This window comes from Erpetoichthys calabaricus, chromosome 1 (assembly GCF_900747795.2).
Source record: "Erpetoichthys calabaricus chromosome 1, fErpCal1.3, whole genome shotgun sequence".
NCBI lineage: Eukaryota > Metazoa > Chordata > Cladistia > Polypteriformes > Polypteridae > Erpetoichthys > Erpetoichthys calabaricus.
Window position 1 is genome coordinate 266,955,510 of NC_041394.2, and position 15,000 is coordinate 266,970,509.

A 15,000-nucleotide genomic window follows, 5' to 3' on the forward strand; every position below is an offset into this window, starting at 1 on the left:
GGCCCCTTGTTAAAGATGAGGGTCAGATGAATTCAACCCAGTATCAACAAATTCTTCAGGATAATGTTCAAGCATCAGTCACAAAGTTGAAGTTATGCAGGGGTTAGATATTCCAGCAAGACAATGACCCAAAACACAGTTCAAAATCTACAAAGGCATTCATGCACAGGGAGAAGTACAATGTTCTGGAATGGCTGTCACAGTCTCCTGTCTTGAATATCATCGAAATTCTATAGGATGATTTGAAGCAGGCTGTCCATGCTCGGCAGCCGTCAAATTTAACTGAACTGGAGAGATTTTGTATGGAAGAATGGTCAAAAATACCTCCATCCAGAATACAGACACTCAACAAAGGCTACAGGAGGCGTCTAGAGGCTATTTGCAAAAGGAGGCTCAACTAAGTATTGATGTAATATCTCTGTTGGGGCGCCCAAATTTATGCACCGGTCTAATTTTTTTATGATGAATATTGCATATTTTCTGTTAATAATAATAAGCTTAATATCACTGCTGAAATACTACTGTTTCCATAAGGCATGTCATATATTAAAAGGAAGTTGCTACTTTGAAAGCTCAGCCAAGACACAAAAATCCAAAGAATTAAGAGGGATTCCCATACTTTTTCATATATAGATATATCACATACACACACACTACAAAGTCAAAGGTTTTAGAACAGTTCAGTTTTTATGAACATGCACGCAGTTTATATCTCAAAGTTTCATGAAATGAATGCACAGAACAAATAAACAATGGCAAATAAATAAGTCAAGGAATCATTAAGTGTATAAAATTTTATTCATATTTTTGATTCAAAGTAGCCATCTTTTGCTGATATAACAGCCCAACTGTGGTATCCCTTTTGATTCAGTATTGCAATTACTCTGTGCAAATTTCCAACTGTGCCTCCAGCAAAAGACCCCAAGACCATTATACTTCCTCCTTCATGTTTGACAGTTGGCGTCACAGTCTGAGGAACCATCCTTTCACCAACTTGATGACCATAAGACTTTCTTCCAGTTCATAGTTGTCCAGAGCCGGTATTTCAAGGCCCTGTTTTGTCCTTTAAGGAATGGCTTTCACTTTCTTACTGCCAATCGCCTGTCAAACCTGCACCACTGTTAAGCTGTACTTGGAAGCTGCTGTGCTGGGAGGCGTCTATCACACAAGATGGTGACCCTCAGAAACATGTCTTGTGATTTGGTTGTGACTTTGGGTCTCCCAAATCTATCAAGAGTTTCTTCCAGTTTCCAATTGGCTTCAGACTGCAGGACACTGTACTCACTAACATTTTGATTTTTTTTTTTTTTGGGAGTTTCTCTTAATGAAAGACCTACACTTTTAAGGATAATGCTATTGCTATTGCTACAGAACATCTGTAGGTTGTAATATATTAGTTGTTTCCCAAAGAAGGCCCTTTTGCAATATTCTTAAATTTCCTTTTTTTTAGTTTTTGCTAACCTAAACTTTATATTTAAACCTCTTGCTGCTTACCCTTTCACCATTTTAGGTCTTTCACTGCATTTCAACTGATTAAAATTGAAGAAAAACTGGAAAAAATGAGGTGTTCTAAAACTTTTGACTGGTAGTGTATATCTATACACAAACACTATCTATCTATATATATTATATATATATATATATATTTATATATACACACTGAATATAAAATACAAAGCTGTCTCAATCACTCACACACTCATTTAAAAAACTGGAATTTGGCAGGATTGTACACCTAGGACAGTTATGCATCTGCTAAGAAAGGATATTTCAATACATTAATATCATGAGGTAAAAACAATCTCTACAATAGAAAAATAAGCCATAATCTAATAAATGCTTTGAATGATATGACTGAAATGGGGGGAACATTGCAGAAAAAAAGAAAATTAGCTGTTTTTTATTTGTCAATAATACTGAAGTGGGTAGGCTATAACAAACTACCCATTTACATGGTCGGCACAGTGCTGAGATCGAGCTAAGAATGAAACTGTGCTAACCGGCTGTTTAGGGCTTGCCAACTTATGCAAGTGAAGGCTGCCAGCAGAAGTGATTGGCAGAGTAAAGAAAAAACGGCACAGACCAATAGGGAGGGTGGATGAATGAGTGAAGAGGTCTCCAGAACAAGACGGAATCACTTTTGGCATGGAGAGTAAGCAATGAAGTGGAAGGAGGAATGTTTAGCCAAGCTCAAGGAAGATGGGGTTAACAAATATGTTAAAAAAAACTCGAAAAGGGGGTGTTGTGGCAATGAGTGAAAGTATTGCTTTGCTACAAACAAAAACGGAGAGAGAGAAGAAGTGATGTGCTCTGGCCCAAGACAAGCCATCCCTGCGGCCAGAACAGACAGGATGTGGAAACTGCACCTGGTTCACAATATTTATTTTTGCCGATTCTTTCCTGTACAACCATACCTAATCTGTTTTGAGTTTCTCTCCTTTATAAAAACTTTCACTTGTTTCTATACATTAGTGGCTTATATGACTTCTTTTCTCTACCCACGAAGAGGTCACTACAGTAGATTTACAGGGAGAAAACAACCAGAAAAATAACAAAAGTTCAGTTCATGGGCTATATAAATGTACAGCCTGTAAACATCATTGCTGTTTGTAATAAATTAAAGTACATGAGAATGGGAAAGGCACAATATAAATAAAATGCATTATTATTATATTTTTGTTGTCTGGCAATGGTTTTCAAGGTAAAGGCACTACCTCATCCACGTGAACAAATGACTGGGATTAAACTCGAAAACATAAGACACATCTAAAGCCAAGAGCAGTTGGCTAGCTACTGTTTTGTCACAAGTATGTAGTGAGTGCTGCTGCATTAGATGTGTGGGCTGCTGTACTTTATTTGACTTTCCATTGTTTTCCATTGTCTAAGTTTATTTGGGATTTATTTTAGCTCTTATTAGTTGCAATTTTTAGTTTCCCACTTTCACTGAGGTAATCTACTGTTTCCATATAGTAGATCTGTTTCAATTTGTGTATTGCACAAGCAGCTGCCATTATATGTTTGGCCACATTGCTCCAAGAAGGAAAAAAGAAAAAAAAATCATGCCACCATGTATTGACAGTTATGTTGTGTGTAACTAAAATACAGAAGTAACTCAAACAACAAAGGATACTGCTGTAAAAATGTTAATAGGAGTGATGGTAGCAAAAGCTGGAACAACAGACTTCAAAACACAAACAGCAACAATGACTTGGAAATAAAACTTTGGAGACTGCAGATAAGAGCCGTAATCATCAACATCTGGGAGGTTCTGAAAACAGAAATACTAAAAGATAACCATGATGATAGCAGCAACGGTCCAACAGAGATCTCTAAGCTGAAGACAACAGAAGGAGAACATCCTGGCCATTGGACTTTTACTTTAATCCTTGTTACTTAATATAGCCTAATCTTATTTTTATAATTTTATTTTTTATAAACTTTTCTTTCTTCATCTTGTAAAGCACTTTGATCTGCATTATTTGTATGAAAACTTGCTATATAAATAAATATTGTTGTTGAGAAAAAGATGCATAACAAGTTTATAGCATTGTTTTCTTCAGCTGAAGTAAAAGGCATAAAATAAATGCTAACCTCCAAAAGGGGGTTTGAGACAAATGGGGAGAACCAGAAACCTGGATGAATCCTATCTCGTTTGGCCTCCTAATCAAAGCATTCATTGTTTACCTGGCAGTGGAATTAAAGTTCTGTTAAAAATAAATTGTAATTACTTTAGAGAAGAGGTCTTGATTCTTATGTCCCTCATGTAGAACACTGTGTTTTTTTTTGATAAGTGGTAAGCCACATTAAAATTACAGAAAGAAAAGGCATGTTAACCTGTATGCCATACAGTCTCTGTGTGCTCTCTCTAAAAGGCTTTGTGAAGTGGAGAGGATCTAAATGCCCAGAGAAGTCACAAATCGCTATTTAGGTGGCAAGGGTAATTAATATCTAATGAAAAGTGGAAAGATTATAGATGCAAGCAGAACTATGCAGCTATTAGCAGCGTACATATCACGAGATTCAAAAATGACATATCATATACTGTTTGATAATTTCTTTCATGACTTATACTACTAACTGAACCAATATTTTTGCTTGTTTATTGAAAACTATTAAGGCCAACATAGGTATTTATCCTATTACTGTCCTCATGGAGATAACTCATGGTACGCGGTAACTCATGGTACATCTCTGCACAATAAGCACTACAGGGTGTTTATTTTCCCTGCACAATGTACTGCCCTTTTGGGTCATAATAAAAGTCTGACTAACAGTAATAATTAAAACAAAAAAACAAAAAAAACTATACAGTGCATCCGGAACGTATTCACAGCGCATCACTTTTTCCACATTTTGTTATGTTACAGCTTTATTCCAAAATGGATTAAATTCATTTTTTTTCCCTCAGAATTCTACACACAACACCCCATAATGACAACGTGAAAAAAGTTTACTTGAGGTTTGATGGGAAGCGTCGGTGCACAGCCATTTTAAGATCTCTCCAGAGATGTTCAATCGGATTCAAGTCTGGGCTGTGGCTGGGCCACTCAAGGACAATCACAGAGTTGTCCTGAAGCCACTCCTTTGATATCTTGGCTGTGTGCTTAGGGTCGTTGTCCTGCTGAAAGATGAACAGTCGCCCCAGTCTGAGGTCAAGAGCGCTCTGGAGCAGGTTTTCATCCAGAATGTCTCTGTACATTACTGCTGTCATCTTTCCCTTTATCCTGACTAGTCTCCCAGTTCCTGCCGCTGAAAAACATCCCTACAGCATGATGCTGCCACCACTATGCTTCACTGTAGGGATGGTATTGGCCTGGTGATGAGCGGTGCCTGGTTTCCTCCAAACGCAACGCCTGGCACTCAGACCAAAGAGTTCAATCTTTGTCTCATCAGACCAGAGAATTTTCTTTCTCATGGTCTGAGAATCCTTCAGGTGCCTTTTGGCAAACTCCAGGCGGGCTGCCATGTGCCTTTTACTAAAGAGTGGCTTCCGTCTGGCCACTCTACCATACAGGCCTGATTGGTGGATTGCTACAGAGATGGTTGTCCTTCTAGAAGGTTCTCCTCTCTCCACAGAGGACCTCTGGAGCTCTGACAGAGTGACCATCGGGTTCTTGGTCACCTCCCTGACTAAGACCCTACTCCCCCGATCGCTCAGTTTAGATGGCCAGCCAGCTCTAGGAAGAGTCCTGGTGGTTTTGAACTTCTTCCACTTACGGATGATGGAGGCCACTGTGCTCATTGGGACCTTCAAAGCAGCAGAAATTTTTCTGTAACCTTCCCCAGATTTGTGCCTCGAGATAATCCTGTCTCAGAGGTCTACAGACAATTCCTTTGACATCATGCTTGGTTTGTGCTCTGACATGAACTGTCAACTGTGGGACCGTATATAGACAGGTGTGTGCCTTTCCAAATCATGTCCAATCAACTGAATTTACCACAGGTGGACTCCAATTAAGCTGTAGAAACATCAAGGATGATCAGGGGAAACTGGATGCACCTGAGCTCAATTTTGTGCTTCATGGCAAAGGCTGTGAATACTTATGTACATGTGCTTTCTCAATTTTTTTATTTTTAATAAATTTGCAAAAACCTCAAGTAAACTTTTTTCATATTGTCATTATGGGGTGTTGTGTGTAGAATTCTGAAAAAAAAAATGAATTTAATCCTTTTTGGAATAAGGCTGTAACTAACAAAATGTGGAAAAAGTGATGCGCTGTGAATACTTTCCGGATGCACTGTATATTGAAAATATTTGTAATCAATTACTGTTATAACAAACACTGGCCACTACTGAAAAACTAATCACTACTGCATATATATATAACATGATCATAAAATACTAAAGAAAGATAGAAAATCTACATATATCTACTAATAAAAACAAGCACATTGATGAGAAAAGCTTGGATTATCAAATTATGGACTTCACTTTACATAAACTACTATTAGTCAAAAAGAATTAGAATTATATATTATTACACACTTAATGAAATTTACTTTCTTATTTATCACTCTTAAGTTTGAGCACTGATTACATTGCATTTGTTGAGTGATGTGCGGAAAATACATCTATGCCTACTGGGGTATCTGTTAGTATTAGTTTTAATTGACCTGAAGTATTTACCAGAGGGGAATTTATGAAATAAGTGATGAGTAGGGTGAGTTGTGTCTGTGGTGATCCTTTTGACAAGATTAGTGATTTGAGATGTATAGAGGTCTGCAACAGATGGAAGTGTACAGCTAATTACTTTCTATGCAGACCTCAACACCTTGTAATTTATTTTTGGAGTGTACCATTAATGACGCAGACAAGACAACAATGGAGAATGTGATTACACTTTCAATTATGGCTTTGTAAAATTTAACTAGAATTGGCTGGGAAATATTTAATTTCTTTAGTTGGTGTAAGAAGTACAATCACTGCTGTGCCTTTTTAATGATGTAGGTGATGTTAAGGTCCCAGCTGAGAGTGTTTGTGATACCTGTCCGGAAAAATCTGAAAGATTCCACCATATTGACTGCAGAATCATTAATCGCTAGAGGGAGAGGTTGTAACTGCTGTTTTGTGAAAGTCAATGACTATTTCCACTGTCTTGAAGGTATTGAGCGCTAAGTTGTTGGAAGTAAACCAAGACACAAGATGAGTCACCTCTTTACTAATGGCAACGAAACACATTATTGAATGAGACCAATAATGGGTGTCAAACGTAATGATTTCAGCTGACGGATTAGTGGACCTATAGTCATTGGTGTACAGTGGACCCTTGAGTTACGAACTCAATTCGTTCACGAGGGCTGGTTGTAACTCAAGTTGGTTGTAAGTCAAGACCATTTTTCCCATAAGAAATAATGGAAATACCTATAATGCGTTCCGAACCTCCCACAATAACACTTACTTAACCTTTTCATAATAAAAAAAAGGGTTGTATAATGTGCATAATTTACCAAAACACCAATAATTTTTCTAATGTACTAACCAAAACATTATAAAAAGTGCCTAGCCTACCAGAAACAACAATTTCATACTGTACTCACCATTTAATTTGACATCTTTGGGTTGCAGGAAGGGAGGAGGAGGAGAATGAAATGGAAGGTGGTTACTGTTTGGAAGGAGCCTCCTTATACAAATCTTTTCTTTGTAAAATTGTCGAGATGGTGGATTTCGACATGCTGTACATATTAGCGAGATCAGTCACACAAACACCACTCTCATATTTCCGCACAATTTCCTTTTCGTTTCGATTGTGATCACTTTCTTTACCTTCGTTACCTTCTCTTCCTTCCTTAGCAATTATCGAAATAAATTATATAAATCACTGCACTGACCGAAATTACGTCCACAAACACATCTGGGCTCCGACTGACGCTTCCGAACGCTCTCGGCTGTTTGTTTACAATTGCACAAGCGGATACATGTGACTGCATTTGGGTCATAACGCAAGACGTTAGGTCGTAAATCAAAACAAAAATTTTGATCGTAAATCAAGTTGTTCGCATGTCAGGCCAGTCGTATATCAAGGGTTGACTGTATAAGGAATACAGTAGGGGAGAAAGTACACAGCCATGAAGGGCACCTGTGCTAATATGGAGACAGTCAGAGAGGTAGAAGCCCAAACGAACCTATTATTTCTGGTATATTAGAAAACTGTAAATACATTTACAGATGGAAGAATTCTGTTCAGTCTGTAGAAGTTTAGTTAACAGCAGTTCAGGGACAACAGTGTTAAAAACTGAACTAAAGTCAAGAAACAGTATTCTGGCACAAGTTCCTTTATGCTTCAGATGATCCAGCACAAAATGAAGGCACATGTTGATAGTATCATCCACAAATCTATTTGCTCAATATGCAAACTGAAGAGGGTCAAGAATAGCAGCAGTAACAGACTTCAGATGGGTTAGAACAAGTCGTTCAAATATTTTCATTAGGACTAAAGTAAGAGCAATAGGCCTGTAATCATTGGGGCAGCTTATTTTATCACTTTTGGGAACAGAAACAATAATAGAAGATTTAAAGCAATCAGGTACAGTACACTATGCAAGAAACTGGTTAAAGTGAAGAGGGGAGCAACCTGCACCGTGTTTGATTGCTGCAGGTGAGACAGAATCAGGACCAGCAGACTTTTTTGCAGTTCTGTGTTGAAAATAGCTTACAGACGTCATGTTCTTTGATAGAAAAGGGAGATAAGGGGTGAGGCTTTTGTGAAGAAGTGGCTGGTAATTGATTGTAAATATTCAGCACCTTGTTGGTCAAATCTGCCACAGAACTTGTTAAGTCTGTCAGGGAGGGATGAATCTGTGTAAGCACTGGGAGATTTGTTTTTGTAATTAGTAACAGACTGAACGCTTCTCCATACAGAGGAGCTATTGTTTGCGGAGAACTGAAGCTTCAGTTTATTTGTATTTGTGTTTCCATTTAGCACATCTGATTGCATTGTTTAGCCTATTCCTGGCCAGTCTGTATGTGTCCTCATCACCAGTTTTATGTGCTTTTTCTTTCACTTGACGGAGATTGCTTAGTTCTTTGGTGAACCATGGCTTGTTATAAATCACAACTGATTTGCTGGGAATGCATACCTCTTCACAGAAGCTATATAAGAAGTAACAGTGTCAGTCAACTCGTGAATGTTTTCAAAAGCATTTTTGAAAACATCCCAATCTGTAGAGTCTAGACAATCCTGCATTGCTTCAACTGAGATATTAGTCCATGAACAAATGGATTTCTTTGCTGGTTAAGCTAATTTTAGCTTTTGTTTATAAGTGGGAAGCAACTGTAGCATAATGTGCTCAGAACTATCTATTGGAGTGCAAGGTAACGCCTGGTATGCATCCTTTATGGTGCAGTAGCAGTGAGTATAATTGCATTCTATTGCTTTTCTTCAGTGTCCAGCTTGAATTAAGCAATTGGTATTGATTTTTCATGCGCATTGTCTTATATCTTACTACATGTCTCAGTTTTTGTGCGGAATTGTCTGTAAATTGTATTGAAAACCAATGCAATCTATGCTTGTTTTCATTGTGGTTACAGGATATTTTTGGAAAAAAAAGTGATGAAACTGTTAAAAACATGCACTTTTCATACTTGAAAAACAAGCAAAATCTAAACTGAAATAAGAATAGGTAACTACTAGGGTATGGCTAAGACCTAAGGTTGGTTATACAGTAATCCATTTTTTTCTGCAAAGCTAATTTTCAGTAGGAAGGAAGTGTCAGAAACATAAATTCATTAAACCAAATCCACTACGTTTATTTTGTGTCAAGTACAAAAAGCCACTTATCTAACAGAACAGAGTGCATTTCAGCAGATTATATCCCTGGCAATCATACCTCAAATAACATTTCTAACCCCACAACATTAAAAACACCAGACAAGGATGGGGATCATTTACTGATTTCATTCATTCATGAAACATACATTCTTGGTACCTAGTCAACTACTAGCCATTACCATAGAAATGTCAACAATACAAGAATGTGGGTCAATCTTTGGTCTTTTATAAGCTTGATGTAAACTTATCTTCCAGAGGGAGAGAGAAAGCACCTAGCGTAATATATCACAGTCAAAGACAAAAAGCTGATTTCTGACATTGGACTTTAAAAATCGCAATGAAAGCTTATAGAAACAACTAGTGGGTATCCTCCTTTTTTCCTCCCTGATGAAACCACAGATGTTAATGGATTAGGAAGGATTGTGACACCAAAGCTGTCTGAAAGGCATTTAAAGATTTTAGTCCAAAATGATGTTAATTTGGTGCAGGCTCAGAACAGGTGGCCCAGTGAGGCCGGGATTTGATTGCAGCGTTCGGAGGTTGGATCTAACCCACAGCTTTTCTATATCTATATATGCTTTCCCTTTACTATTGTACACATCACTGTTGATTTGATTATAATTTTCAAGCCAAACTGCTCAAATCTCTGTATTAATATTGTGTGGTCACTATAGATCCCCATCTCACAACTTGCTTAGTGGAAATTTAATACTGAATTTAGCATAACTTTACAAAAGTAAACAAAGAAAAAAACCTACCTTAACTGGTATTAAGGCACAGCTTAAAATGAAAATTTTTAACATCACTCTAAGTGAAGACACTATAATACTTTCAACTGCCATAAGGAGCCTTGGCAGCTCATATAGAACATAAATAAGTTCACCCCTCTGGTCATTACTATTCGTTTGTGATGCTGACTATTTTCTAAAATGCTAAATTGACTTCTACAAATCTGTTAAAACAGATGGTTCTTCGTTCCAGTCAGTTACCTTAACTTTAAACCATGCAACAAAAATGTTTGTTAAAAGTTCACTATGATCTTTTAACTTTTAGGACTGAGGACAAAAACTTGCTGATAACCCAGTAAACATTTGTCTAGCCTTGCACTGGACTGCATTATCATCATCACCACCCTGGATAACTATGATTGACTGGTTTTTGTTCAAAAACAGACTTTCCAGATGTTTTCAAGAATTTCATTCTTTTCTGAGATACTAAATTGTTAGTCAGATTAATAACACTCACAGATTAACTAAATCAGGTCTATCAGGTCTAACATTTTTAGGTGTGGCAGGTAGTGATTTTTTTTTTTTTTTTTAAATATAAATACACATGAGGAACACATGTCTGATTATATTACATTAAAATTGTTGGAAAAAATGACAATTTATTTTTTATATGTTAAACGTTGCTTACATACACAATATCATAGTAATATATTGAGACCTTTTAATTTTTTTTAAATAATGTTGGCTTAAAAATTATACTTCAATTTTTTTTCCCTCTTTATTTGTACCTTGATTAAAATGTAAAAATATAAAGTGGATGAATTGGATATGTAGAAGAAGAATGTTCTCCTCAGCACCATGTATAGTTAATTAGAATTTTATAACAACTAATTTATAACTTGCCAGTGAGAGATGCTTTGGCTTATGAACTAACAAAAATATATTATTCCAGGGTTCAGGAGAAATAGTGTCCACATGAATAAAATCTAAGCTGTTTCTTGTTTTCCCTTTCTCAGAATGAATGTTTCAGGGACAAGGTCACAAGGCTGCAGAAAAGTACATGTAGTTTATGCAAAGGCGTCTCTCCTGTGCTTAGCTTTGAGAACACAGATAATGCTTAGCTCAACAGACATATTGTTTAACTCTACTTAGATGATAAGAATGTTTTTCTGTCTTACTAATCATGGCTTTTGATAGGGGTTCAAATTGAGTTTTGCGGCAATAAGTTATGCTCTTTGAATCTCTACTTACTGGGACTCCAAATGAATAATTAGGAGACCTGAAGAAATATTATCTGCCTGCTTTCAGTGTGCCTTTTTCGTCCACAGATATAAATACATACTCCTTATATACTTTTGCATTGACCCCTTCTTGAGCATTGTTTCAATTTTTTTTATATATGAAAAAATGAATTAGAAAGTAAATGTCTGACAGATAACCTTGGCTTATGAAGTTGGTGTTACATTTAAAAAAATCTCCAGTCTGTTTTGGAATCATTAGTCACACAGAAAAACTGAAAGAAAAGCATGATGAGTGAGGAACATTCTAAGAAAGTCATAGACAAAATGATAAAAACAAATAAATAAGAATAGGTGTGCATCTCCTTCTGAGCACTATTTACAAAATAATCAAGAATGGGAGGCCGCATCACATCACCCTGATGCTGCTGTTTTGCAAATGTGTCAATTTGCAGCATGCACAATGCACTCACTCATCCTCCATTAAGCCAGCTGAAGTCACCATACAGCAAGATTCTCACTACTCATGTATGTGTGTTTTTATCTGGCAATGAGTTGTTGGGAATTGTACAGGTAGATGTTTCAATGCATGTGTGTGTTTGGGAATTTCACTGGGCAACTGGTGTGGTGATAAGGAGCTGTGAGGAAAATTAAGGTGGTCCAGGAAAATGAAAAACTTTGCAGGCATTGAGGGATTCTAGTGTTAAAAGTGCAATGAAAAGTATATGTTCCAAGTCCACTGGTATGGACAGCTCAGAAACGCAGCAATAAGAAATTGTACTGTTCTTTAGCACAGCAGATAAAATCACCAATCAAAACAATGGAAACAGTATCAGATTAGCCACTTATGCACAAGGTGTCCAACCATATTTCAAAGTTACTTGTGTACATTTCAGTAAACCCACAAGTCAATCAAAAGTAATAATGGCATTTTTTGCAAATAAATCATATGTTTCAATGTTTATCTGCTCTCTTTCATTATTAAAATATGTGATTTGCACACCTATACTCCAAGTGAATCTCAGTTTGCATGTTCTCCGACAGTGAATATTGGGTTTCCTCCAACATCCTCAAAAAATGTTAGCTGAAATGGTAATTCTAAATTAGTGTGAAATGGAGTGTAATGGGAGTGCATGAGAATAAAATGACAACTTATTTGTATAAATTATGAGAAAAATGTTGCTCAAAGCTAAGCAGAGACTATATTCATCAAAATAGGGTAAGGTGGCTCCTAAAATCAATCAATCAATCAATCTATCTATCTATCCATCTAAATCACACTGGCTCAAGTATACAGAACACCACCCAGCACACAGCACTGAATTTGCCTTGTTATGCAATGAATGACAAAAAATAGCTAACAGGATTACTAAAATAATTGTTGCTGCACCGCTGGCTTAATATTTACCAAATAAACTACTTTGCTGTAGACTATGTAAAACTGAACCAAGGCTTATTTTTTGTTTTGGCTTTTTCTTTTTCTTAAATAATAGGCATGAATTATGCAATTGCGTGCTGAAATTCTCCTGCCTCAATCACAAAGCATTTTTAGACATGACCTCTGTTGTTTTTCTTTTCGACATGTGTTGAAAAGATGATGTATTATCACCATTGTAAACCATTTTATATGTGATTTTTACACACATTTTTGTCATGTATTATTGTATCTTGAGATTTGTTTACCTAAACCCACAGATTTAAGCAATGCAGACTTTCACTCGATACCCTAGATACTGCATTAAAGCTAGTACCATTACATTTCTTAACTCTTGTATCATTGTGATACCAAAGTAATGGATCTCTTATACAGCAAATACTAGGGTAATGTATGTGATGGTACACTCAGGATTTACAAAATTGCAATGGGGTGCTCTAGTGGTAACAGTAAGACCAACACAGTATAATGCCCACCAGTCTGGAAGACCTTAATCAAGTGCTGTATGATCAACAGCTATAGATTAGAAAAACATTGATTCTACTGCTGAAATAATTTACAAAACTGATTTTTGGTTCAAACTGCAAACTGGAAGGAAATTTACCCATTCAGTATAGAATTCAGCCACAAAATTAATAGAAAAACAATATAAGTTAATGAGATAAACTATACTAAGATCAAAGTTAATTTTTATTTAGTTAAGTTGTAAAAATTAATCAGAGTAAAAGATATATTTTGAAAATGTGACATTTAAAGCATGCATTTTACATTAGCTGTTGTGCTCTAGCATTAAGTATAGTGATCAAAACCAACGTTAAGAACAGTGGACTTACCACTTTTTGCAGGTGCTTTTCTTTTCGAACATCTACCATGACCATGCCTTCTTTGATAAGTCCAAGACCAACATCGTCTTTTGAGTCAGAAAACTGCAAGGTGACAAAGGAGCAGCTTGCTCCTACGTACTCCACGTTCAACAAACACTGGGTGTTTTGAATGTCTCTAACAACATTATCTACCACATCAGCTCGGGCATCCTCCTGTTAAAAATGAACAGTTATAACTATGAAAAAAAATTCTAAATTGGTAATATTTATCAAAAAAATTAAAAAATAAGTTTTTTGTTTTTCAGGTTGAAGATATTTCTTCACAATCATTGTATATAATCAGTTTGCAGCCTAACAATTTTTTATCTAAAGTTCAGTGTTGTTTGGATAAAATTTAAGAAAATCTTGTCTGTTCTTGCAGCTTACAAAGGGGCTAAAGGGTATATATAGGTTTAAGGATAATCACTGATTCTTGGAACTACATTTTGTTAAAGTAAAAATACATTTCTTGTTCGCTCACAGCTGCCATTGTGGGTTGAGTTATGACAACTCCAACAAGACCCCAGCACCAAGCTATATTCTGTTTATAATCCAACTTTTGCTTCTGCAATTTTGTTTTTTCAATAGTTATCTTCTGCCATACAGATGCATCTTACATCATATGATTATTTTTTTCCTAGATGGCACTTGCATTTCGCCCATTACATTCTATGTTGTTTTACATAGCCTACAGTGTGAGATTCAATCCAAACAGCAGTGTATTGAAAAGTACAGAAGTTTTCATAGCATGCTCTTCAAACAACAATAAATCTAAAATGATCTGATTACACTGCACTGTATCTATACTAATAAAAGGCAAAGCCCTTACTGACTCACTCACTCACTGACTGACTGACTGACTCATTCATCACTAATTCTCCAACTTCCCGTGTAGGTGGAAGGCTGAAATTTGGCAGGCTCATTCCTTACAGCTTACTTACAAAAGTTAGGCAGGTTTCATTTCGAAATTCTACGTGTAATGGTCATAACTGGAACCTCTTTTTTGTCCATATACTGTAATAGACTGTAGTTCGATGGCCGTGGGAGGCGGAGTTGCGTATCGCGTCATCATGCCTCCCACGTAATCACGTGAACTGACTGTGAACGCAGTACTTAGAAAACAAGGAAGAGCCCCAAAGAGCGCTGAAGAAAACATTCATTACACAATTGAGAAGGAAGCGAAACAATAAGAAGCGAGCGAGTGACGCATACAAGCATATTCATAAGTGCAGCTACTGCGGAAACAAAGCACAGTGTAAACCGTAAGTTTAAATTTAGTTTATAGAAACGCTCCCGCTGTCGTTTGCAATACCATATTCGCGACATACAAGTTTAATGAGAAGACACGAGGTATATACGAGACTTTGGATCACTTTGTAATGGAGTTAAAATTGCTGTAGCGAGAAACTTTTAAGTGCCGGGTCTTAGCTAACATTAAATAAAGCCGTGGACATCGCAACATCACAC

At 36.6% G+C, this 15,000-nt stretch overlaps 1 protein-coding gene across 1 annotated transcript in view; it reads right to left on the reverse strand.

The window, feature by feature from the left end:
• The window catches only part of snd1 (staphylococcal nuclease and tudor domain containing 1), a 535,431-nt gene that overhangs the window by 46,833 nt on the left and 473,598 nt on the right, over positions 1-15,000 (reverse strand). The window contains exon 22 of the mRNA XM_028814871.2: positions 13,504-13,707. Coding sequence (XP_028670704.1) covers positions 13,504-13,707 — 204 coding nt within the window. The remainder of the gene's footprint in view (positions 1-13,503; positions 13,708-15,000) is intronic.